General features: G+C 38.4%; 1 protein-coding gene across 2 annotated transcripts; it reads right to left on the minus strand.

Moving 5' to 3' along the window:
• Positions 1 to 881: 881 nt before the first annotated feature.
• Sgo2 (shugoshin 2) lies at positions 882 to 25,076 on the minus strand. Of its 2 annotated transcripts, XM_034497955.2 has the most exons (9): positions 24,767 to 25,076; positions 23,122 to 23,247; positions 21,038 to 21,213; positions 20,141 to 20,218; positions 18,502 to 18,587; positions 11,882 to 12,117; positions 7,980 to 10,604; positions 6,247 to 6,397; positions 882 to 1,300 (listed from the first exon to the last, which is right to left on the minus strand). In XM_034497955.2, the coding sequence occupies exons 2-9, from the start codon at positions 23,243 to 23,245 to the stop codon at positions 1,285 to 1,287; spliced, it is 3,492 nt and encodes a 1,163-aa protein (XP_034353846.1). In that variant the 5' UTR covers positions 23,246 to 23,247; positions 24,767 to 25,076; the 3' UTR covers positions 882 to 1,284. The 2 variants fall into 2 exon arrangements, with proteins under 2 accessions (XP_034353846.1, XP_076788001.1); XM_076931886.1 differs by lacking the exon at positions 882 to 1,300 and having other exon boundaries at positions 6,225 to 6,397.
• Positions 25,077 to 26,215: the final 1,139 nt, after the last annotated feature.

Consider the following 26,215-nt stretch of genomic DNA (forward strand, 5'->3'; position numbering starts at 1 on the left):
GCACATACACATGTAATTTAAAATAAATCTAAATTCCAGAAAGAGAGAAGGCAAGACACTAGGTAAGCTCATCCCTCCTTACCCATCTGGGAGGGATGGCTCAGTGGTTAAGAGCATCTGCTGCGCTTTCAGCAGACCTGAGTTGGTGCCGACCAGTCACACTGGCCTGTAATTCAAGCTCCCATGGCTCCTCTTAAGAACTCCACAGGTGCAGGGCAGTGGTGGCACACGCCTTTAATCCCAGCACTTGGGAGGCAGAGGCAGGTGGATTTCTGAGTTTGAGGCCAGCCTGGTCTACAGAGTGAGTTCCAGGACAGCCAGGACTACACAGAGAAACCCTGTCTCAAAAAAAAAAAAAAAAAAACCTCCACAGGCAGCACCCCTCTGCCCCAATGGCATTCATTCACATTATGTATATAATGCTATTTAAATGTCTGGAAAGCCAGGGTATTATCTACTTTTCTGGTTGTAAGGACAAATACCTGATACAACGTAATTTAAGGGGGTAAGTTTACAGTTTGAAGGGATAAAATCCATCATGGTGGAGAAGGCATGGCAGTAGGAATGTGAGGTGGCCAATCCCATTTCACCAAGTTAGAAAAAATTAATGTTGGTGGCCAGCCTGTCTTTTCCTTTCCTTTCTTCTATGGCTTAGTCAGTGGGATGGTGCTTCTCTTCCACCTTCATTAGTCTGGAAAGCCACTCTCAACATGCCTAGAGTGTCTCCTAGGTGACCTAAGTTCTGTAGAGATGCTCTTAACGACGACAGCCATCTCTGCCTCAGCCATCCCATCACATGGAACTGAGAGAGGCTCCTGCCTAACAAGTGTTTCTAACACAGGCAGAATGGGGAGAGGAAAGAAAAAGCCTCAGACAAGAGATGATTTTCAAATCCTCTATGATCATCATGTAAATGAATGGCTCAAAAGCAAAAGACAAGGTAGCCTGATACACAAGGTAACCAATGCAAAACTATTGATACATTTCTCGGTTATAATAATAATTGCTTGGTTATATGAATTTGATAGAAACTTAAATCGACAAGTTATGTGATGACCAATTTTTTTAAAAAAAGTTTATTATCTAAGATATAGCTATTTTATGCACATAGATCTAGCATTAATCTACAAAAGGCCAAAAAACAAACAAACAAACAAACAAAAAAACACTTCATGTACAAACTCAAACAACTGAATACTTCTTTGTTTCATGTCCTTCTTGTACTTCTGACTTGTGCTTTAAGAACTTGGAAACGCTAGGATCCGTATCTACTTCACCTCGACTTCATCGTCTCATCTTACTGCAAAAGAGAAGAAAAAGCAAGATTAACAATAATAATGCCAAGCTAATTTTTTCCCATGAAAAGAAAATTTCTAGTAATGAGTTCCCTTAAGCACAGCTTTGTCACATGGGTGAGCATCCGAGCTTGTCTCTACAGTATTCAGTAGCCACGACTGTATTTCTAGTACTTGGTTTATCTACAGCAGGTCTCTGCATCTCAGAGATGTCACACTGTGGGTGCTTTCCTGGGAGTCACTGTTTTCATTCGACATCTTGGGCATCTCCAAGCCTCTCCTTCGCTGAAACCATGGGCACTCACTGCATACTCTAGATGCTGCAGCATCTGTTTCTGCTGGAACCTGGAGCACTTGCACGTGGGCCAAGAGTGGTTGCTGTGTGTTTTCTGTGAGCTAGTTACGCATTTCCCTCAGAACTGTACCTGTGGGAAATGCATGAGCCAGAGGTGAAGGCGCTCTCCAGAAAATATTTACTTTGCTTCTTACAACAAAAGGAAAATTACAATTTATGGGTTTCTTATACTCCACTCTCAAGTCTTTATACTTTCCAGACATTACAGATTCCAACTGAAATCTGAATAAAAGCTTGGTTTTAATTATAAATTCTAGACTATTTGTTTTGTCTCCCAAGTTCAGGACTACAGTTGTTTCCAGGGGCTGAGAAGGCCAGTGGGAACTGATCTGTAGGTTATGGCTCTGTTGAGAGCAGCTCAACTTTACTGAGAAGATCTGCATTAGACTTTGTTCCAGCCAAGCCCTAGGATATGCATTCTGACCTTGACCCTAAGGCTGAGAATGTTAAGTCAAGCTTCCCTAACTAGACAAGCACCTCAGGCAAGCTTCTGGTCCATTTACTTTTTTGGGTTCCTACTCACTTCTCTCTGGGCTGAGCCCCGTTTACATTCATATTAGGCAAGAAATACATGAATTTACTTTGACTTTTAGTGTTTCATCAGGCAGTCTTGACTTCTCAGTACGAGGGCTGATCCATCCTCCTAGTACCCAGTGCGACAGGTGGCACTGAATCTCTCCTCTACACTACGTGTGCATGCATGCACATGCTCATGTGTAAGGTGTCATGGTTTTGGTTGAAATGTATATACATCGTCTCAAACTGAAAGGGCAGAAAGGATAGCTGGGAAGCAGGGTCCCTTTTCTGCTGGAACTCATTTCCAGAGCCAATAACAGTATCATTTTAAGTAAGTGACTTGATAAAAAAATGTTAAACAAAAATCACAATCCTTTCAGTACAAATTATGAATGATATCAACCCAGCTGTTAGTGTTGGAAACAGAACACTTCAGCAGTGCCTATTTCAAGCAGAACTCCCACACCCGAGGACTGGAATACAGGAATCATAAAAAAGACATAACAAAGGTATTTTTTAAAAAAACCTTTATCTTTCAAGTTGCAAAGCACTGAATATGAAAAGGAGATATTTTAATAGTAAAACCCATAATCTATAATGTATACAATCGTGTTTTTATCTTAGCTCAAAGAGCTATTATCTTTCTGAAACAAAGAATAGATAGAAAAGATAGTCACATGGGCACACAGCAGCACAGATTTCACTTCAGCACAGTTAGGATAAGAAAGATCAGGAAGGGAAAGAGAAGATGACAGAGTGAACCTAGAGATATTACCACCAGAACTGCAAATGCAACAGTGTCCAGATAGCACTTTTCATTTGCCACTGGCACAAATTAAAAAAAAAAAAAAAAAAAAAAAAAAAAAAAAAAAAAAAAAGGCAATATACTGTGTTTTGGGGTATGTGTGCTCCACCACAGTGTGGATGAGAATGACATCAGTACAATGAAGAGAAGCAATAATGTCTGAACCTCAGTGGATTACGAAACTATCTAATCCACAGCAGAATTATATATAAATCCAGTTGGTAAATTGGTTTTATATGGGATAATAAGTCTGAAATTATGTACTAGAATTGAACAAACAAGTAAATATTTTCAGATAATGAAAAGTAGGCTTCTTACTGATTGAGAAATTACAAATTAAGCAAAGGGGAATGCTAAAATGAACCCTGCAGTATTAAAACTAGCAGTATTAGATCAATTCTAATGTATCATGATTTTATTATATACACAATACATAGAGAAGTGTATGTCTATGTGGGTGTTGTGTAACAGTTTCCTCTACTATTAAAACATTCTACCCTGTGGGAAGCTTCTTAAGCAGTAGGCAAACAATTCAAAATAGCTCCAGGAAGTTCCTGAAACTGACCAGATTCATTAGAGTGAGCAATAAAAGCTGAAAACTCTCCCCGGACTGAAGGAAGCTGAGCTTCAAAGACTCTTAGACAAGCCAAACTTCAAAGAAAACTCTGAGATCAGACCAGCTGCCTGGAAGAAGCAGAGACCGGCTGCCTGGAAGAAGCAGAAACCAGCTGAGTTATCTTGAAGAAGTTTAGACAAACTGAGGCACCTGGAAAAGACACTCTCCAGCTTGTTGTGCTGCCTGTAGGCTGTGCAGTGAACTCCAGGTTTTCCAGCTTTTGTAAGATGTCACTCATGTTAGGGTGGGCTTTGGTGATACAGTTGTCTTTGAGCCACTCCTGCTCCAGTAACCTCTCATCCATTAAGTAACTCCAATAAAATTCACTGGTTCAATAAGGTGGACTTTGGCCTGTTGTGGGTTTCCTATCAGGTGTGGGTATATGTGTGGGTTTTTTTCCTCCCAGGAAAGTTTTGCCACACAACAGTGGAAAACTAGGAATGTATACACACATATATAGGATATGCATATATACATATATGTATATATCCTAGTACTCTCTGTGAGAGGCCCAAACATAATCCCTGTGGTATACAGACTATAACAAGGACACTACCCACAATCCCCATCTACTGGCATTCATGCCTTTATATAAGTCCTTCTAGGTAATTATGGGCACGAACAGTGATTTGTGTCTAACAAAGTAACAAGGGTTGAGAGGCCACCTCACTTTTGAGAGCACATTTCATTATAAAACACTATCTTGTTAAAGGGTCTTGCTGTAGAGTCTTTCTACAGCTGGCTTTGAGCAAGTGTTGGGAGGGAAGCCCATGAGGCACGGAGGTGAAAACAGTCGATAGCCAATATTAAGATGCTGAAGTCCTCTTCTACCCTCATGAGGAGATTCTACCAATAGTGTCTATGAGCAGAGCCTCTAGATAAGAACTCTCTGGTACTCTGATCACAGTATTAAGAGACCCTACCAATTAAGCCATGCCTATATTCTGAAAAAGAATAGTCTGGTTGCTAAACACAATTCTACAATCAAGAAAATCAGAATTCCTAAGAAGTATCTGATTCTAGGGCCAGGACAGGGAAAATATGATGATGAACCTGGAACATATGTGGTGTCCGAAAGTAATGAAATGGTCAAGAGTATGAAGTCTTGTTAATAATGTGGGGCTATTAGCTCACAGAAATATTTCCTCACAGAAGCAGAATGTCAGTAATAGTCTCACACATCACACCGGTATTGGTTTCAAGCAAAATCTACTAATACTAAAATCACTAAACAAAATGTTTAGTGACACACAGGATGTACAGACTCAAAGAATCTCTCCCAATCCTTAAGGAAAAGATACAAATTTCACATTGCAGAAACCCAGCAGATTCCAACAGCAGCTAAGAGATCAAGGTTAGCCCTATCATGGTAAAGGGACAGACTAACATAATAAATCCTTGACACGATGCTAGGACATATCTTTCATGTGGAATTCATTCAAAAATGCATAACTACAGTATGATCATGAGGGGGGAAAAGGTAATAATATCCCCAAATCTCAATTAGTGGATATTCTACAAATTAACTGACTGGTAATCTTCAGGATGCCATGAGAGAAAAAGGAGTAAGAAATGATACAGGTATGATGAGGTTAAAGAGAAGCAAAAGCTAAACATGACCCAGGGCTCTAATTAGTACTCTAAAGCAGAAAATGCCCATCACTGGTATACAGCTGGCCAGTTAGAAGGATGCAGACAGTTATTGGAGTGATTTTATTGCAGTTAGGAAAATTTGAATAGATCAGTCATTAAAGGACTATACAAGTTTATTGATAGTTTTGTGAACTAGAGCCTCAGGCATACAGGGCAAACTACACCTTGAGCTATGATCCCAGTGTGAGAGAGTAGAGGCCAAACGTCACTGTCCAGATGTTTTCTTCAGTTGATTCTCTCTGAGATAGAGGCTCACTGAGTGGAACTTTCAGATCTGACTAGACTGACTGACTAGCGAGCTCCAGGGACCCCGCTGTCTCTCCCTTCCCAGTGCTGGGTTTACAGGCTCACACTGCTGTGCTTGCCTTTTACATGATTTATGTGTCTGTGCGCAGGGCCTCATGCTTGTTCAAGTGCTTTACTGAGGAAGCTATCTCTCCAGCACCAGAAAAATCTTATTCTTTAAAGATACATATAGAAGTGTTTTATGAATGACATCACTCAGTATTAGAAATTTGCTTTAAAAGTACAATGGCTGAATCAAATAGAGTACAATGTTAATAATTATAGAACCTGCGGAACAGGTAAATTGGGAGGGAGCTACAAGTCTTTCTTCACTACTATACATCTGCAGTTAGAAAAAAAATTTTTTTAAATTGTTATTCTTTGGGACCAAAGCACACTGACTTCTAGGGAGCAATACAGAAAATAAATGTATGTGACAGCTATGAAAATGGTGGTTGGTAAATTGTATTTGACAAGTTAAAAAATTATAGCTACCAACTTACGTTTTTAAAATAACAGTAGTAAGATAGAAATTAAATGAAGCTAAATTAATTTAAAACTAGAGAAAAAAAGCAAAAATCAAGGGCTCATTTTGACTTCATCTCTACTAGATTCATACTGTGTAACAGATTCATATGAGTTAGTGATATTCAGGAATGTTCAAATACTAATCCAGGCAAAACGTTCCTCAAAAACACATTAACAACACTGCAACACTTGCCTTCTAAGGCTTGGCTCTGTCAGGTTGAGAGGAGTGCACTGTCTTTTCCTTCTCATCCGTTGTGAAGACTGCCCTTCTGACTCATTCTCAGGGTTAGCATTGTTACTCGAAACACAACTGGTATCCACTAAGACCAGGGATGTTCTGTTACCTAGAAAGAATATTTTTACAAATATTTGTACAAGCATATGTAAAGATATGGAAATAAGTATGAAGTCAATACAGTTTACCAGTCAAAGAGATCAAATTTTAAAACTTAAAAAAAATTGATTTTGAGAGAAAAAGCAGCTAAAATGTAAAATAAACCAATTGTAAGACATTACTGAGGATTTTCATTGCTGTGATAAAGACTGTGATCATAAGCAATCTGGAGAGGAAAGGGTTTTCTTCACTCACTCCCAGTTCCACAGCACAGCCCATCACTGAAGGAAATCAAGGCAGGAACCTGGAGGCAGGAGCTGATGCAGAGGCCATGGAGAGTGCTGCTGCCTGACTTGCTGCTTCCCATGACTTGCTCAGTCTGCTTTCTTATAGAATCCAGGACCACCAGCCAAAGGATGGCTCCAGTCATTAATCTGGAAAATGCTTTACAGATTTGCCTACAAGAGGCATTTATCAACAGAAAGCCCTTCCCCACAATTGATTCTAGCTTGTGTCAAGCTGGCATAAAACTATCTAGGACATCAATAAAAAGGTCTTCAATGTTTTGTCTCTGAAATCACAAAAGCTCTTTATGGCTCAGCTCTTCATAACCTACACCAATCTCTGCACACTCATTCGAAATAGACAGATCTGGTTACTCAGTGTGCGAAAGTCACCACATGAGACAGACAAAGATGAGTTATTCCTTTAACATACCTACTACCCAGACTTTTGGAATTCTTCTGCTTTGGGTCCCTTTTATCTAGACTAGCCTTAGTGTCAAAATTCTAGTGTTCTATAGACACACTGAGATGTTGGTTCCAAGTAGAAAAACTATGTAAGAAGGTCTCATGTTATAAAATCTCTAATGATAAAGGAAATCCCATGACTGAACACTGAGGAATAAGTGAGAGAATTAGTAGTATAAAAATATTATTTCAAGAATGTGTTTAAAGATTCACAGATTCAAGTCCATGTACATATGGTAAATGGTGATTGCCATTTTAGTTGGTTTTATCCTATTTTATTTAATTTATAGTAACTTATTTTAATAATTAGTTAAACAAAAGTAAGCGCTAATGCTAAAAATCTTGCTTATCCATTAGTCTACAATGCTACCTACTTGCTATCTCTGCAATTTCCTCTAATCAAAATTTCTCACTATACACCCTTAGCTTAGTATCTGCTTTTAAACCCATTTTTTTAAACCCACATACTGTACCTGTTAACCTTTCTATTTATCTGATCCCCTTAAATGGAAGCTGCTGGACTGAGCCCCACTCTTATAAGACTTGTCTTCAGTAGAATAAATTCAATACACTTCCCTATACATGCATTTAAACCATTTACTTTCCCCCAAACTCATGAAGAGAGGCCTTATCTGCCTAAAGCCAGTACTAGATAGGAAAGGCTTTCTCAAGTTTTATATTTCAAATGCCCAAGATAATCTGTTACCTTCTCAATGCACAAACTTTCACTTCTGTTTGTATAGATATTAATACTATTTTAAAATTTTCACAAAAATGCCTGTTTCAACAGAAAATAAGCCACTGGCTAAGTGAAAAGCATACAATTCTAAAACTTTGGCTTACCTGGTCTTGACTTTTGTGTTCTGTGGTGAGGATTCTGAGCACCTTCCTTTATCTTTTCACAAGCATCATCACCTACTTGAAAGATGCATGTACTCTCCAGGGAAGATCTCTCTTCTAGCATCAGGTTTTTACCAGAAGAAATACTCAAAGGTAGAGAACTTTTACACACACTGTCCAAGGCAAAATTCTTTATGTTAGATGAACACGTCTGAGATAAAGGTTTCAACACCTTTGTGTAAAAGTCTGGCTTACTCTTGGCAATTTTCTCATTCTCCAAATAGTTCTCCTTCTCAGACTGCTGGGAGTCAACGGCCTTAGTGAAGTCAGTGTTAGGTGCTATCTCCACTGTTCCATGGATATCAGAAGAACAACCTAGAGGGGTCTTTCTTTTCTTTGATTTGGATGCCATTTTATTAACTGCTTTGGCTGGGAGGCTTCCTTCTTTTACTGCGCTCACAGAGAAGGCATCTCCCAGTGAACTCACAGTGCTTTGTTTCTGCTTCTTTGGCAGGTTAGTCTGCTCTCCAGGACCAGAATCTGCTTCATTTGGTCCGTGTTTTAAGCCAGAGTCTAAGGTGACACACACCTGTGAAGAATCTGTTAACTGCAAAATACACCTGTTCTTATCTCGTGTCAAACTGTTCCCTGTTTTATACGAGACCTTTTTCTTTGTTTTGGTAACTAGTATGCAAGGATCTTGAATTGGATCACAATTTTCCTTTTTATTACTGTTGATTTCCCCAAAGTCACAACTTACAACATCTTGGCAATCTTTGATAGAGCTTTTAAAGCCATTCCCATCTTCACTAATAGTCTCATACATCTGGCTCATTTGAGAAATGATTTCTGATATATTAACCTTCTGACAGAGCTTCTTATTTAGTGGGTCATGTGCACTTCTTCCATCATTCTCATGCATTTGGTTGATTTTAGAAATTATTTCTGTCTTTCGATTTACCTTCTGTCTAAGCTTCTTATCTACTTTTGGATCATCTTGACAAGCATGTTTCGAATTAGGGTCCTGTTTTTTCAACCCCAAGAGTGTTTCAGTCTTATAATCACATGACTTTGCACTATCTTTGTTACAAAAAGCAGGTGTATCAAACTCACTTAAGTCTTTTAAGGTTTCAGGGATGTCTTTATCCTTTTGTAGCAAGAAAGAGTTATCATTTTCTGAACAATGAACACCTTTGTCATTACTAAAACAATTCACTCCAGAAATTATTTCTGTCTTGCGATTTACCTTCTGCCTAGGGTTTTTGCTAATTTGGGACTCATTCTGAGCAGGGTATATACTAGTAATTTTCTTTTGCAGGTCCAGAACATTCTGGGTCTTACAGTCACGTAAGCTTCCATTGTCTCTTGTGAAAAGAAGAGGTGTTTCAAATTCTTTTGACGCTTCTAGGTTTCCACTGGTGGTTTCTTTATTCGCTTGGGTTTGGGAAAGAAAGTTGCCTTTTTCTAGGACATAAATATCTTTATCATTATCCTCATATATTTGGTTCGTGATAGAAATTATTTTTGTCCTTCGATTTATTTTCTGCTTAGTCTTATTTATTTTTGTTTGATTTTGTTGAGCATTGACATACTTTTTCAAGTTCAGCATTGTCTGAGTCTCATGGTCACATATGTTTTCATTAGCTTTGATGGAAAGATCAGCTATATGAGATTCACTTGCAACTTCTAGGTTTTCAGAAATGGCGTCTTTATCTTCTTGGTTTGGAAGTAAGTTATCTTTTTCTGATTTATGAATCACAAATGTCTGTCGAGAAGGCTTACTTACATTACGACGTAGGGAGTTCTGATACAGATCAAGTTCACCATCTTGAAGGAATCTGACTGAATGTCTGGACAAAGAGTATGCTTCCTCTTGTTCGCCTGTCCCGTATGTTTGCCTCCTCTTTCTATTTTGAATGTTTTCCTGATCCACACTGTTCTGGAGGGTTATCTTCTTCTGCATGTTCACCTGAGATGGCTGTTCAGTACTGGAAATACACTTTGGATCTTCTGAATCCCCTCTGCCATCTAGGACACCAGAGCCTCTTTCTGGTCTGTTTTCAGTCTTTTCCTCAGCACTGACTTCTGAGCTATTTTGACATTTTCTCTTTGAGCTTTCTCTCTTTTTATCAGAGTTTGTATCTTTCACTTTTCTGAAAGTCTCCTTTCTACAATCTGCCTTTTTCTTATTTTGTTTTTTATTGCTTTTTGAAATGGTTACAATCTTGCCTACGTCAGTAGCAGTTAACTCCATGTCGGCATCTTCATACACAGTTTTCTGCAAGTGACAGTTATCAGTGTTCTTCTGTACTTGCTCCATGCACTGTGCATTAGGATCACTGGAAGACTCAGAAGGTAAGTCAGAAAAACACTCTGTATTTCTTTGGGTGTTGTTACTGGTTTCATTAGTACCACCATTTATCTCATTATTCCAATTTGATCCTGGACTTGAAATGGGTTGGTGATCTAAATCTGTCACATATGGAATGTCTGCAGTTGAAGACACACACTTCTTCCTCTTAGTCACATTACCAAGTGATAATTTTTCCCTTCTGAGGCTGGGAGATGAAGCAGTTTTCATCTCACTCAGAGAACTCTTAGGACTTTGATCTGAGTGGCAATGGCTCTCTACAAATAAAGAAAAACAAAAATAAGTAATAATCTACAGTAAACAAAGCAGATACTTAGCTGTTTCACAGAGAGGACTTCTGACAATTTGTTCTTTTCAGACCCTTATTCAGAATTCATGCTGATAAAAATTAGTTAGACTAACTGGAGTGCCCATAGGTCACATTTTACACCTGACTCCATAGGAAATGCAGGCTTCTGAGCATTCACTCAGCCTCGCCCCAAGATCAGAGTGGGTATATACAACAATGGAGCCGCTAATTCCTACTTCTAGAGCTGAAGGAGACCATGAACTCAAATAATAGCAGTAACTCTGATAGGGAGGATACCTAAGACTGTGGAAAGGAAAAATAGCATGCTCTAAGCTTAGCAACTAAGGTTCTGTATTCTAGTCTGTTAATACTTAACAAATACATAAGCACATAGATTATAGTACAGAATTATCAATTAGGAAGACCATGTAATGAAATTAAGCATCATCATGCTTTCTTACTGAGTCATTACTCAAGTTCATTAGCACTATGACAGCTTTGTTTCTGTTGCTCTGGTAAAATACAGACAACAGCACCTTAAGGAGAATGTATCTGGGTCACAGTTCCAGGTTACAGTTCATCATTGCAAGGATGTCAAAGTGGCAGGAACGTGAAGCAGATAGCCACATCCAGAGTCATGAGAAGAGAGCAATGAATGATGCAAGCTTGTACTCAGCCTGCCTTCTCCACTCTTAAACAGTTAGGGATCTCCTGTCAAGGAAATGGTACCACCCACAGTAGACAAGTTTTCCCAACTCAATAAAATCAAGGTAATCCTCCAGCCATGCCCACAGGCAAACCTGATCTAGACTCTCTCTCACTGAGATTCTCTTTCCAGATGATTCTAGACTATGTCAACTTGATAACCAAATTTACCATCATAATCACTAATTGGTTATGAGCTTGAAAAAGTCACTATATCTATCTAGATGAACATTTTTCATATCCATGAAAAGGAGAAGCTGAAACTAAATAAATGTAATATTTTCAAATTACAAACTAAGCAAAATGGAAAGCTTTGTCTTGTTCATTTTTGAAGATTGCTTCTAGACTAACAGTATTGGGTGCCCATCAATCTGACATTTGTCAGGATATTTACTTCAAGTTGAAATTTTCACCAGTAATTTTAAATGGTAGAAGTTAGATAGTACAAGTTAGCAACACAAGAGATCTACCTAACTGATAAGCTGTTTGGACATTGCTGCCTTTAAGAAAAGTTACATAAAGTTTTAAAAACAACCTTACCACTAGGAAGTATATCAACACTTGAAGTATGTTCTGAATGACCTAAATCACATGTTTTCTGATTATCTTCTTTAGGAAGGAATACTTCCAAATTAGACTGATGCAAGGATAAAGGTTGTCTTGATACGGAAGAGGTGCTATCAGGTGATGTCTTCAACACAGTTCTGTTGTTACATTTTGTTTTCCATTTATCATCAGCACCATCATCCTCATCATTTTCTGAAGTTAATGGAACCCTAAAAGCAAGTGAGAATGAAATAAAAAGTTCTGTGTTTTACAAAAATTACATAGAAAGAAAAGGTATCACTATACTTGTACCAATAATCTGACTATTTAGAAAAAAATGCAAAAATTGTTTGAAGAAAAAGTAAAACTTTGATAAGCAGAACATAGAATTATTAAAGAACTGGGACAGGGGCTGGAGAGACGGCCTAGCAGATAAGAGCATGTACTTTTCTTCCTGAGGACCTGCATTTAGATCCACCACCTACACTGGGCAGCCCACAACTCCTTTTAACTTCAACTCCGGGAAGATCAGCCTCTAGTCTCCATGAGCACCTGCGCTCACATACATGCACGTGCTTATAAATACACACACATAATCAAAAATAACAAATTTTAAAAAGAAACGACATACTCTCAAAAACCTCTCTGCATGAAAGCTATAGATTGAGGTAACTTTTCTTAAGCTCTTAAAGAAAAATATTACTACTTTGTAATGTGCTTCCTGAATTAGAAAAGAATGTTTATCAGTCAACATAACTGAAATATCTAAACCTGAAAAATAATTGCAACAAAAAAATAATAAAATATCATTGTAACACATATGCAAAACACCTTAAGGCAACAATGATTTTGTGATGGAAAGAAGGCATTTGAAAATAGATCATAGAGAGACATGGCTCAGCAGATAAGAGATTTGCCCTGGAAAGCCTGATGATCTGAGTTCAGTCCCTAGAACTCATGTAAAAGTGGAAAGAGACTCCACCAAGTTGTTCTCTGCCCTTCACATACATGCCAGGTATTTGCACCCCCATATACGTATCATGTGTTGTATAAACATCCTATATACACATATGTACACATACACCCACTAATAGTAATTAACCAATTCATTGTATTTTATTATATGAATAGGAAAAAATTTAAAATTCATTATACTAATAAAGGAATATCTTTTCAATAGCAACAATAAAGTACACGATTAATCCAATAGCTATTCATGAAGCCTCAGCAATGAGGTTTTGAGTTCTCTTTTTTCTGAAACAGAGTCTTATTGTGCAGAGAAGGTGCTTTTGACCCACTATAATTTGACATTTTAGATGATTAAAAAATGAAAAATGGAAGGATTCTTTAAAGAAAAGTTAAAAACCTGACCGAGAAATAGGAAATATGAATGTCCTAACTTTTAGTAAGAGAGATGGGATTATCAAAAAGTTTTTGACAAAAAAACCTATAGGCTTAGGACCAGTGAGATGGTCCATTGGGTAAAAGTGGTTGCCATACAAGTCTGAGGACCTGAATTTGATCCCTAGGGCCCACAATGGAAGGAAAGAAACGACCATTAAAGTTGTCCTCTGACCTCTGTACAAGTTCTGTGGCACGCATGAATCTACACTCACACCCACCCACCATAAGCATCCAGGTATACACAGTAATAAAGAATGAACGGAAACAAACTGTGGGCTTGGATAACTTCTCCCAAGCTTTTAGTTTGCCATGAGCTTGTGATATTTTGCCTCACCCCGGAACTTTATTAATCTGACAAGATCTAGAAAATCTAAGTGTTCACATCATACCTAACAATGGAAGCACAGTAAGAATGTGTGTTCTTATGACTTTTCTAACTTTGAACAAGTAGCTATTGCAATAAAGTAAGAAAAAGGAAAAGATAAATGGCTTGCAAAGGGTAAAGAAAATGCATATTTACAAATAACAAAAGTATATTCATAGAAAATTCAAAGAGCCCCAACAAAATGTTAGAATTAACAAGTTCACTGAAAACAAGGCCAGTATCTGAAAATTAATTGTATTTTTCAGGCTAACATCAAGAAGAAAACATAATTTAAGAAATAGCTATATCAAGTGTCCTGAAATATGCCTGTAATCCCAGCATTCCAGCATCGGAGGCAGAGGAACAGTAACTAATTAAAGGGCAGCCTCAGATACATGAAATCTTGGCTTAATCAAAACAAAGGAATTCATTCAGCACAACACTAAAAATATCAAGCAAGTAGGAAAGAACCCAACATATGGAATAATTTTATATTTAAAAAAACCCTACAAAATATAGAAGAAAACACATAATAGCTAAGTAGATCAACTGATACAGTGTGCTTATAGATGAAACTATTATATAAAATTTCTATGTTCCTCAAACTGAACATATTCTCAGCTGTAGTTTATTAACATAATCTCAGATGTTCGATTTTACCAATAAAGATGCAGGAGCCAGATGCTGAGGAAGCCTGCTAGCTCAGGGAGCCAGATGCTGAGGAAGCCTGCTAGCTCAGGGAGGCAGATGTTGAGGAAGCCTGCTAGCTCAGAGAGGCAGATGCTGAGGAAGCCTGCTGGCTCAGAGAGGCAGAGAGCACCCACCTGACCTTCTTCCTTAGCTGATGCTCCACTTCATCTCAAAAACTCTTCAAACTCAACATCCCTCTACTTTCTGTCTGTTTCTTTATCTGTCCTCCTGACTTACTCTTATTCTCTGTTTTTCCCTATGTTCACTCCCTGTCAACTGGTTGTTTGCTCCACCACTTGACCTATGGTTGACTTTATATAATCCTGTTTACAATAAACAGAAAGTTCTTGAATATGAGTGTTAGGGCTGAGCCACACAACAACTAGAAAAAGTTTTTTTCCAGTAAATAACACAATCTCAGGGTTCATAGTGTGATCAAATTATCCTACAATGCCTAATAAATTTTCCAACTATCCCTTTGTGTGTGTGTGTGTGTGTGTGTGTGTGTGTGTGTGTGTATGTGTGTGTTGGGGGAGGGAGGTGCTGTAAACTGCTAAACTACTTACAAAATGCAAAGGACCAAAATAGTCATACTAATATTGAGAAATGAAAGAATGAATAAAGAGACAAAGACTGAAACAACAAGCCTTATGTGAAAACTAATCATTTAGGCAGCATGGTAGTGACAAGATCCACATACAAGAAAAATGAGTTCAGAAATAGCCTCTTACATATCCATCCAGTCAGTTCATTATGATACAGATGAAATAGTCAATAGTCATTAGGTAAGGGAAAGATAGTGTTTCCAATAAATGGTGCAAAACTAATGAAATTTCCACACTAAAAAACAAAACAATAACAACTCTCACCCTTAGTAATGGTTTCTATAAGCTTGGACCCGAGAGTAGCATTATTAGAAGGTGTGGCCTTGTTGGAGTAGGTGTGTCATTGTGGGTGTGACCTTTAAGACCCTTGTCCTAGGTGCCTGGAAGCTAGTCTTCTAGCAGCCTTCAGAACTCTCAGCTTCTCCTGCACCATGTTCACCTGAATGCTGCCATGCTTCCTTCCTTGATAATAATGGACTGAACCTCAGAATCTGTAAGCAAGCCTCAGTTAAATGTTTTAAGAGTTGTCTTGGTCACTGTGTCTGTTCAAAGCAGTAAAACCCTAACTAAGACACCCTTCTCTCACATCATACCCAAAAATCTAAGTAATCTAAGAAGGCTGAAAATCTAAATGGATAAGGAAGCTGATGTGATGGGTGAGTAGGTAGAGCACCCACTATACAAGGCTGGAGACCTCACTTCAATCCCTAAGGGCCCATATGAGGATCAAAGGAGAGAACTGCATGAAGTTATCCTCTGGCCATCACACATGTGCTATGGCACATGCAACTGCCTTTCCATTCCCATCTTGCATGTAGTAGTAGTAGTAATAACAACAACAACAATGTAAAAGGGAAGTGTTGAAGCCCGCTTCTTTTAACATAACTGTAGCCATTTTGTATTCAGTCTCCGTTTTGCTCATAAGGTGAAATTAAGTTCAGGTTCTCAGACTTTACTTTCCAGGAATAATTATCCATCTCTGACACTAAAAAATTCTAAAAGGTCACAACACTATGGTTGTATTACTTATGCTCTGTCATCTCAATGCTCTGAAACTCCCCTGTTCACCACCCATCCACCACCCCTCTTCATTTACAACCAATCAGTTTAAAAGTCAGCTGATAATACTTTGTCAAATTAGCCAAAATGTAGCACTGCCTCCAACCTTCCAAACTTCTGAGTTGTTTTGTCCTGTAAAAAGCCTGCCCTAACAGACTGGTACCACAATTAGGCTCCCAAGTCCTTTTTTGTGGTCCTGATCAATTAGTCTTGGGATGTGTGCTCAATAAAATATTCTTGCTTAATTGAGATCAGTGCTCGTATGGTCTGTGTGGCAATTCCTGAATCCCAACAGAAGATAATACACTTTTGGTAGGAAACATTATAATGACCTTGTAAACAGTAAAGATCAATAAAGGGTCACCGAAAGTATTAATCAGAACATTGGGAGGAAATACACACACACACACACACACACACACACACACACACACACACTGAGCTTTATAAAGAACTGTTCGTCTAAATATCCCAAGAAGACAAAAAAGAAAAGATGCAAGCCAGAGAGAAAACACTTGTTATACACAAAGTAAAAATTAATACTACTCAAAAGAACACAGATGAAGAAATATTTAACTTCATTTTGTCATCAGGGAAGTACAGATAAAAACTTGAATTTAACACCACTACACACTGAAGATATAGGATAGAAATGCCCACACACTGCTGCTTGGACCATACTTCAGAAACGATTTGGTAGTCTACACCAAACAGAAAGTGGATTCATTCACCAAGCAGGAGATGCCTGTGTATCTATGTGTGTCGGCCTTATCTGTAACAGATCACAGCTGGAAGGGCGGCAGAATGGCGATGCAGCAGAATGCTACATAGCAACAAGGATGACTTACAGATACAGTACAGATAACTCCTACAAACAAAACGCTAAGCAAAAGTCAGATTTTTTTAAGTACTTTTTGATTATTAGAGGAATCACACAAAATTGATGTGTGATGTTCTAAGGTCAGAATCCTTGGGTAGGCAGGCATTGGGTGATGATCAGAGAGAAAGCTACAGGGATATCTGAGATCACTGGTAACTTTTTCTTTTTTTCCTTTAGGGTTTTCTGGATAAGGCCATATAATGTTGTTCTTGTGTGAAAACCTGCCTTTAATATGGATAAAATATTTCAAACAAAATCTCATTAAGAACATAATGAAATATTTTGTACGGCAAACAACTATACTTGATTGTGGTTTTCTGGTTTGTTTATTGAGACAGGGTCTAACTCTGTAGCCCAACCTGGCCTGGAAATCATTATGTAGCCCAGGCTGGCCTCAAACTTGCAGTGATTTTACTGCACTAGCCTCCCAAGCACTGGGATTACAGGCTTTTACCACCATACCTGGCTATAAGCAGACAACTGAAACGATAAATGCACAACAGCCAATGTGTTCTTCAAACTATAAAGGTATAAAATAATACAACTTACTACTTTAAAAATACAGTAATAAAATGTACTGGTACAAAATGGTAGCAATACAGATTGTAGATAAATCAATAGAACAAACTGGAATAAACAAAAAAAAAAAATACATAAATGGCATGACCTGAGGGTTCTTCCCCTCCTGTGGTAAAGACAGTATTTCATATATGAATGCCTCTACTTATTTAATGTTTCTATGAAGCGCAAAGTTTCCCCCTTAACCAACTACTCAATAGATAATCACTACTGATGCTTCTTTATGTAACTTTCTAATCTTCTGCTATGCATTGGAACAGTACTCGTGCATATTCTTCTACAAACACAAGATCTTTACACCTAGGCAGTTCATGTCTACATATACATTATGTAATATAGAGACTGTATATACTTAAACACATAAAACTCATGAAGTAGATGTGAAGATTTCAGTCACTGTGTCAGTCATTTCACATCTCTCAGCCTCAGTGTCTACTGTTTAATATGTCAGCTTTCAAACTGGGTATGATTTGATGACTTGTAACTAAGTCAATCAAAAAAGGAAAGAGACTGTAGACAAGAGAATAGCCAAAATGAGAGTAATCTCACAGATTAGGCAGTTAGTATACATGATGTTAAGGTGGAAAGAGTTAATTAGATTTGCTCAGAAAAAAAAAAAGGGGGGGGGGAGAAAAAAAACGTAATTAAAAGTAGCAACTACTACAATCTACTTAGTTTATCTGCATTTGAGGACAGTTTCCTCAAGAGTCCTGAAGAGCCAGCCTTAACAAGACACCACACACAATTCCCATTTCCGTCTCAGTAGCACAGCTACAGGCCAACAGAGAACACTGACTATTATATGAAGTCTGTGCTCTGAGCCAGTGTCAATCTAGCCCAGGTAACTAAAGGTATACTAAACTGAAGTATAAAACAGAAGTCTATGAAATTCAGCAAAGCAACATTGCACATTCTTTATGTCATTATCTATAATTGGTTTTTGTGAGTAAATAAATAAAACCACTCAAAACCCAATCTACCATCTTCTAAGGCACAAACAATGTCAATACTTAACCAAGTTTTAAACAATTACCTTGCATATGGAAGAGGTGCAGGCTTGCATTGCTTACTGATCCTGTTTTTCTTGTTAGCTGACAGGAGAAAAGAACTTTGATGGAACTATTTTTGAGTGAAACAAAGAAAATGGTAAGAAATTATCTATTGTATCAGACTTGTCATTGAAATAGCAAATTATACCAGGATAGCAACAGAAACAGAACAAAATTCTTGTACTGGATGTGTATTGCTGAGAGTAACTCAGGACTCTGACCATGCCAGCTAAGTATTCTACCACCGAACTACCCAGACTTTACATTAGGCATTAATAGTTAAATAATTAGAGTATAAAGATTAAAATATCTCAACCTTCATCATACTTTCCAGTGATAATCACTTCTGATATTTTTGTTAAGTAACCCTTCAAAACTTTCTATAAATAGAAATATAAAGATATATACTAATATATATATATAAGATAGTTATAACTATACATAATATGTTATGTCTACTACATATGTGTTATGTAGCATGGAAACACATTTGGAAGTCTATCAGTACAGGTTAGTAATTAAAACAAAGACTGGTAAAATTATCTAATGAGAATGAGTATAGACAGAAAAGAAAAATCCAGTAACTAAGTCTTGGGCATTCTGAAAGTTAGCAGTTAGGGAAGGAAGGAAACAAACAAACAAACAAAAAAATCAGGCTGAAAGACCAGGCAGAAAGGTGAGGGAAGACCTTAGCAGTGTCCTGAGAGCCCTAAGATCAGCCTAAGGACCAACAGTGGTCCCTGGGATCTTGTCACCCTAGTATCACTGGTGACTTATGGAAACATCACAGTGATCACAGTGATGTAGAAGTCTAGAGGTGTCAATCAAAAGAAAGGAAAAGGTGGGAATAAGTCTCTGAAAAAGTACAAATGAGACAGTAGCTGATGAGAATGTGTTTCTGTTGGGGTTTTCAAGATGAATTATAATAAGCTTTTTGCATACTAATGCAAAATAACCCAGAAAAGAAAAAAATATAATGATACAGGAGAGAAAGTAGTCTACACTAACATCAAAGTAACAGCAAGAAACAACCCATGAGGCTAACAATAGGAAATGGCTCAATGGGTAAAGGTATGGGGAGGGAACCAAGTCCTGAGAATATGTATTATTGACACGAGGGACAAGACCTCAGCCCACACGAATGGCTAGGCCTTCCTTAGGTCAGGCTCAGAAGAACAGCACAACTTTTCCCCTGACTCATGTATGGATGATACTGACTCTTATCTATGTCTGTGATTTATTTTATGTCAAAATTTTAAATGATCTAGAATTTATCTTACAGACTGGTATACAATAGGATCTGCCTATTTTTCACCTCAATAATTTTTCGATTCTTTTTATTTTAAAATAAATTATTTTTTAACTTGAAATGTTCTGTTCTACTAAGACTTTGTTTCTAAATCTTTTTGGTGGATCATGTTCCAAAAAGCAGTTTAATATTTTAAATCAAAATTAGATTTCAATGAAATAATTTCAATAACTAATTGTAAATATGATGCATTATACATGGTTACTGTTATGTCTTTGCAAATTTGAATGTCTTACCTTGATGCTACTTAATCTAACTATCTTTAGTAATGCTAAAAAAAAAAAAAATGGCCTTACTCACGTAAATTCACTTACCTCAGAAAGACTGCTCATTTCAATTGCAGTTAACAAATTATTGCTCACATGTGATTCTATTTCTATAAGCTTCTTATTCTGTGCATGTAAAATAAAGACTTCTTTTAATTAAGGTTTAAATTTTGTTATGATGATACAATTATAGATATCATTTATAGATACATTTATAGATATCATTTATTGATAGAGATATAAGAAGACTCAAATAAAAAAATTTTTTTGATTCTATTCTTTTTGTGAGGTAAATTCTCACACTGTAACCCAAGGTGGTCTAGAACTAATAGTGGAGACTGGCTTTGAGTTAGTGGCAAGCCTCCCGTCTCAGCTTCTAAACTACTGGGATTGCAGATGTGAAATCATGCCTGGTGACTGTTATCAACTGAGATCACATTAAGCTCAAAAGCTACATTAATGTTCAGTCAGAACAGTCATGCACACAGAGATACACTGAACATTTGACATTAGTTATCAATTTTCTGTTTCCACATAACTATATATCACATGAAAAATAAACATAGTTGGTCAGCAATATGAATTAATCAACAAAGTATTACAGGTAATTTTTTCCATTTTAAACAAATTTCTACTCATCTTAGACCTAAAACTACAAGGAAAGGACAACCTTCTCAATTCTATTTGGCTAGTAGCCAATGAAATGCAAGATTAAAGGAGAACAGAAATATTGTGGGGACTCCTTCAATTATTTAGAGCAAGATTTAAGATGTCTATTCTATCACCAAGAGGTGTCTATCCTTTAGCATAGACTTACACAGCATACTGCCATTCAATAATTCTCTACAACAACGGAAACTTAAAAAACATTTTTAGAGTTTCTATAGTAATAGAGTTAAAAGATTCCATTTTAATGGTGAGTCCAAAACAATACAATTTCCATACCAAATTATTTAGTTTTAAGCGAAGAAAGGTATTCTCAAAATTCAGTTTCTCTACTTCTTTCTGTAATTGCATCTTTTCGGTAGTAATTCTTCGAGAATTCTCTTTCTCTTTACTAAGGGCCCGAGCTAATGCTCTGTTGTTGTGCTTTAGAGAGATCTTGAAAATAGAAGAATTGTCTGCAAAAATATTTTTAAAAAGTTAATACTCAACTTATACCTTATACTTCTTTAATAAAATCTCATATTCCTTAGTAAAATTATTTCAGAAAAAAATGCAGTTTATATCAAACGACAGTTGGAAATAAATGGAAATACAAATACAGTTTTAGAGAAAAAAAGTTTCCAGATTTTTGAAGCTGAAGAAAGAAAAGCCAGCAAGAAGACAAACGCTGAGAGGCCTGCTGCTGGGGACAAGAGAGTGGAGCGCTGCAGACAGAGCAGCCATAGGTGGACTGTGATGCTGTCCCCTGCCCCTCCCCAGCAGGTGGGAAGATGACCCCACAGCTCTCACTAGAGACCCACAGGGGATAGGGCAGCCAATCTGAAATGTTTGCACAAGTTTCTGTGGCTCCACACTCAACAAAATTGCCTATGCTCCCAAATACCATTTCTTAAACTTCAAATGAAAGGACTAATTAATTGTCTAGGACCTGTGGGACCTTCACCTCTACCCAAATGACTACACCTTTAGAGTAACTGACTGTAATCTATGTCATGATGGCTTAAATTGTTACTGAAACGGTAGCAAAAAAATTTTGTTGAGGATTTAATGATTACATTTACTTTAAAAGTATTATGTTCCTTTAGTATGATTAAATCATAATTGCATTTTCATAATTTGAATTTAGATTCTACTACATGCCAATAACATACTTACTCCACAGTAAAACACACACGCACACGCACACACAGGCACGTGCACACGCACACACACAGGCACGCACGCACACACACACACGCACACAGGCACGCACGCACACACACGCACACACACACACACACACACACACACACACACACAGGCACGCGCACACGCACACATTTGAGACAGGATCTGGCTAGTGTCCTCTTGTCTTGGTCTCATGAATGCTGAAATTATAGGCAGATGCTAACATATTTTACTAAAATAAGTTTTGTTAAGTATAACCTCTTTAGATAGTCAGAGAAACATTTTAGGCATCTTTAAAAATTCTTATAGCGGGGCAACAGCTGGACTGTAAAAAATAAAAGTAATAATAATAATAATTTTAAAAAATGAAAGAAAGAATCCATAACAGGACGTCATCTTTAGCACAGAATAGTTTCATTTGGCTCTCCTTGGCACACGCAATAGAAACAGACCGCAACCAGTTAGGACTTCTAGAAGCTAAAATAGCAACATTTACCTGCTGTTTTCCAAATGGTCCTGACAAATGAAGCAGGAAATAACCATTGTAGAAAGCTGGCTAATTCAGATTTACCTACAGATCCTGGTAGGAGCAATGTCCTGGTTTAAAGATTCTTAGACTTAGGCTCTGTCCTAGGTCGTGGGTGTGCTATCAGCAGGCAGACAGTACATTCACCAGTGTAGCTAACTTGGGCATAAATCACTGAAATAATTTTTGGGAGCAAGAAAAGTTTATCCTGGGGAGTTTCTGAACTTCATGGGTTTTTATGTTGTTGTTTGAGTTGTTATTTGTTGTCTGTTTGCCTTCCTAACACCTTACTACCAGGATTCATAAAATCTCATTTCCAAAGTGCGAAGTGCTTTCTTGGTGAACTCTGGCCTATATAAAATCATGTACTACCACACCTGATCTTGGCCGAACACTTCTTCATGACTTACCACCACCTGACTGCCACAGACTGCAGAGCAAATATCTTACGCTATTTAGCTCTTTTCTAAAGAAGCCGTGTTGGTATTGTGTTTGCATGTTAATAGGTAGCTGCCTGGGGGCAGGCCAGCCAGGAAGCTATCACCAAGGACAGATTAGGACTCACTGGCATAGCTGAACCCACAGAAAAGATCAAACAGGAAAAGTACCAGCTAACAAAGTAGTTATTTTAGTAGTGTTCTATATTTGCTAAAATAAGGAAGGTACTTACTTAATATTTTTGTTTTGATCTTTGAAGCAAGAGAAACATTGAACTTTGTCTTTCCAATTCTGTCCTTCACTCGTCTCTTAATTCCAGAAGCAACAGAGTCAACTTCTATCCCTGCGTACTCCATCACTAAAGTGAAAGGAAAAGAAAGGATGGGTGGGGTGGGAGACTACAGTACGGATTAATAAGAGTGAAGACTACAACGACCCACTCTAAATCGGAACCACCATGACTTAAATAAAATACTCTGTCAAAGTACTTGCAAAGCCCTTTGCATAGGAATCTCCAAATATGAATTTAAATAATCAGGAGAATTAGTGAATTCCAAAAAAGGTTCCATTCTAACCTGTATTATATTAACATGCCTAGCAGACACAATGGGCTACCAGCAGATGACAGGACAGGGTCCCTGCTGTCATGGAAGAAAAAGTGCAGTGTGAGAAAAACACGGTTCTGTTACTCTGATAACCTTAGACAGGCAAATGGACCTTGATGGAAACCCAAAAGAAATGACTCAGTCAAGGAGTGGAAGAAGGCTGGAACGATGGGAAATGATAAGCTTACTTACATCTAGATTTACGGTCTACACTGGTTAACAATGTAATAGAAACAGGGAGATAAAAAATTAGACACTATGGCAAGAACAATGACTTTAACACACAAGATATTAAAGAAGTGGTTAGTGCTATCTAGGCAGAGAAAACAGATGAGAAAAAGCGTCACTGAGGTGCGGTGACGATGCTGGGCTATGTGCCTGAATGGGGTCAACCAAACCTGTATTCCCTCCACAAGCCACTCCACTACTTGCTTTGAGTCCACAAAACCATCTCAGTATTCTTTTCATGTCCATCACAAAAATCCCTAGATTCCAACCCTCTTTATCTTCCTCACCCTAACTGCCCTCCAATTCTTCACATACTGTAAACGGTCCTACAGTAGACTACAAAGTGACCTAGTCCGGTACCCGCAATTCTCAATCCATACACAGTCTTCAGATGGAATGTAAGGACCCAATGATGAGATTCTCATTTATATAATGAGAATCCCTAATGCCATCACAAGCATCTTTAGGGAGAAGAGCAGGGATTCGGGCAATGCTGACAGACACAGTTTCTGTTAGTGCCTGGCACATAGCAGCTCCTTGGATAAACATTTCTGATAGAAATAAATATAGACAGAGAGGAAGTTCACTAGGAACGTCAACATTAAAGTTCAATTGTTCTGAAGTTTTGTCCAAGAAAATATAAAACCGCAGGGAAGCAAGGAGGCTAATTGCAGATCCTCAACTTCCCCTCCAGTCCAATCCCCCAGCCTCATCCACAGCTCTGTAGCAGACCTTCTGCTGTGACCTCTTCTCATCCTTTGACCCCATTTTCCGGGGTGCGGGTGGTGGGGAATAAACAGATCCTGATGAAACATTGTGCTTCCCTCCCTCCTATGGACCCCCTATGCCATCCTCGGCATATAGCACATTTCTATCCCTAGATGTCACCCCCCAATACCCAGATCCGAGCCAAGCTCTTGGTTCTCTGATCTAAACAAGCTAGGCAGAGGCCCTAACCCTGGAGATAGCAGCCCTATCTACACGCAAGCAGCCGTTTCAGACTCGGTCACAAGGACCTAAATCCCTTTCCCTCCCGGGACTGACCTGAAAGCCAGTGGCGACCCCTCGCCCAGCTGGAAGCTCAAAGGCAGAACAGAGGTTACCGCCCAGATCCGAAGCCGGCTCCGCGTCCAGGCTCCGCGTCCAGGCTCCGCGTCCCGGCGCTGAGAGCCGCCTCGCGGCGGCGAGGACTGAAGTGCCAGGAGAAGCTGCCGAGAAGGGTTTGGGCTCCGCAGGCCTCGCTGGCCGCGCCCGCGCCGACTGGAGACCCCTTTAGCTGTGGGTGGCCACACTTGCCCGAGGAGCTCCACAATCCGCCGCCGGATTCAGGTTTAAACTCCGCGACAGTTACCGGTTGACGCTCCAGCCAATCAAAACCGGAGAAGGCGGTGCAAAGGCGCGCTGCTACCCGGAAGTGGAAGACGGAAGGGGCGGGACGCGCTCAGAGACTCGAGTGGGCGTGGCTCGGTGAGCCGGGGTCATACCAGCCTGCCTGAAAGGGTTTCCTTACGCTTCTGAACCTCTGGTAGCCATTTCCACGAGCTCTGATGTAAAAGGTGATTCGCCACGGATAAGTCCGACAACCTAAAGGCTGACCGGGACTTCAAGTCTTTCGCAGGGCTTTTGCCTGCATCCAATTTCTACATCTTTGCTTTCCAATTGTGATCCTTGCTTCTTTCCACTTCACTTTTAAAAGCCTTTCTCACTTTGGCACTTGGAAGAGCAGCAGTGATACTTCATTTTAGCCGAGTACACAGAGTGGCATTTTTAACTATCACAACTATATTTTAAAATGTATTAGTCTCCTTATTTTTCAAGTCGGTTTGGTTCCTTTCACAAATGGTTAATAAAATATATGTAGAATTTCGAGAAAACGATAAAAACAAAACAAGGAAAACCCTGCTCTATTCCATCACATTAAAAATACAAATAGGGAGCTAAGGAGATGGCCTAAAGGTTATGAGCATTTGTTGCTCTTGCAAAGGACCAAGGTTTCGTTCTCAGCATTCACATGGTGGCCCACAGCCATCTGTAACTCCAGTTCCGGGGGGATCTGATGCTCTCTTCTGGCCTCTGCAGGCACCAGATATGCCTATGGTATACATACATACATACATACATACATACATACACGCGGACAAAATATTTATACATATAATCTTTAAAAAGAAGCCTTGTTTTAATTGAACATAACATAATGAGGTCAAATTCACGTTTTGACATGGTTTTTGATTGATATTTGAGCATTATGATTTTACACCATAAAGAATCTAAAGTGATGGAAAGGTACTTGCTTTATACTTTCTTTTGGGGGGTAAAGGGAGGTAAGTGTACATCTCTAAAAATAAATTTACAAGATAAATGCAAAGAAAAATTCTAAAACCATGAAAACACTTGACCGAATTTTGGGATAACAGCGGACAAAGAAAGCCTAGATATAAAGAAGGAAACTTTAAATCTTTACATAAATAATTCTTTAAGTTTTTAAAAAAA

Source organism: Arvicanthis niloticus, chromosome 3, assembly GCF_011762505.2.
Source record: "Arvicanthis niloticus isolate mArvNil1 chromosome 3, mArvNil1.pat.X, whole genome shotgun sequence".
In the NCBI taxonomy this organism is placed as follows: Eukaryota; Metazoa; Chordata; class Mammalia; order Rodentia; family Muridae; genus Arvicanthis; species Arvicanthis niloticus.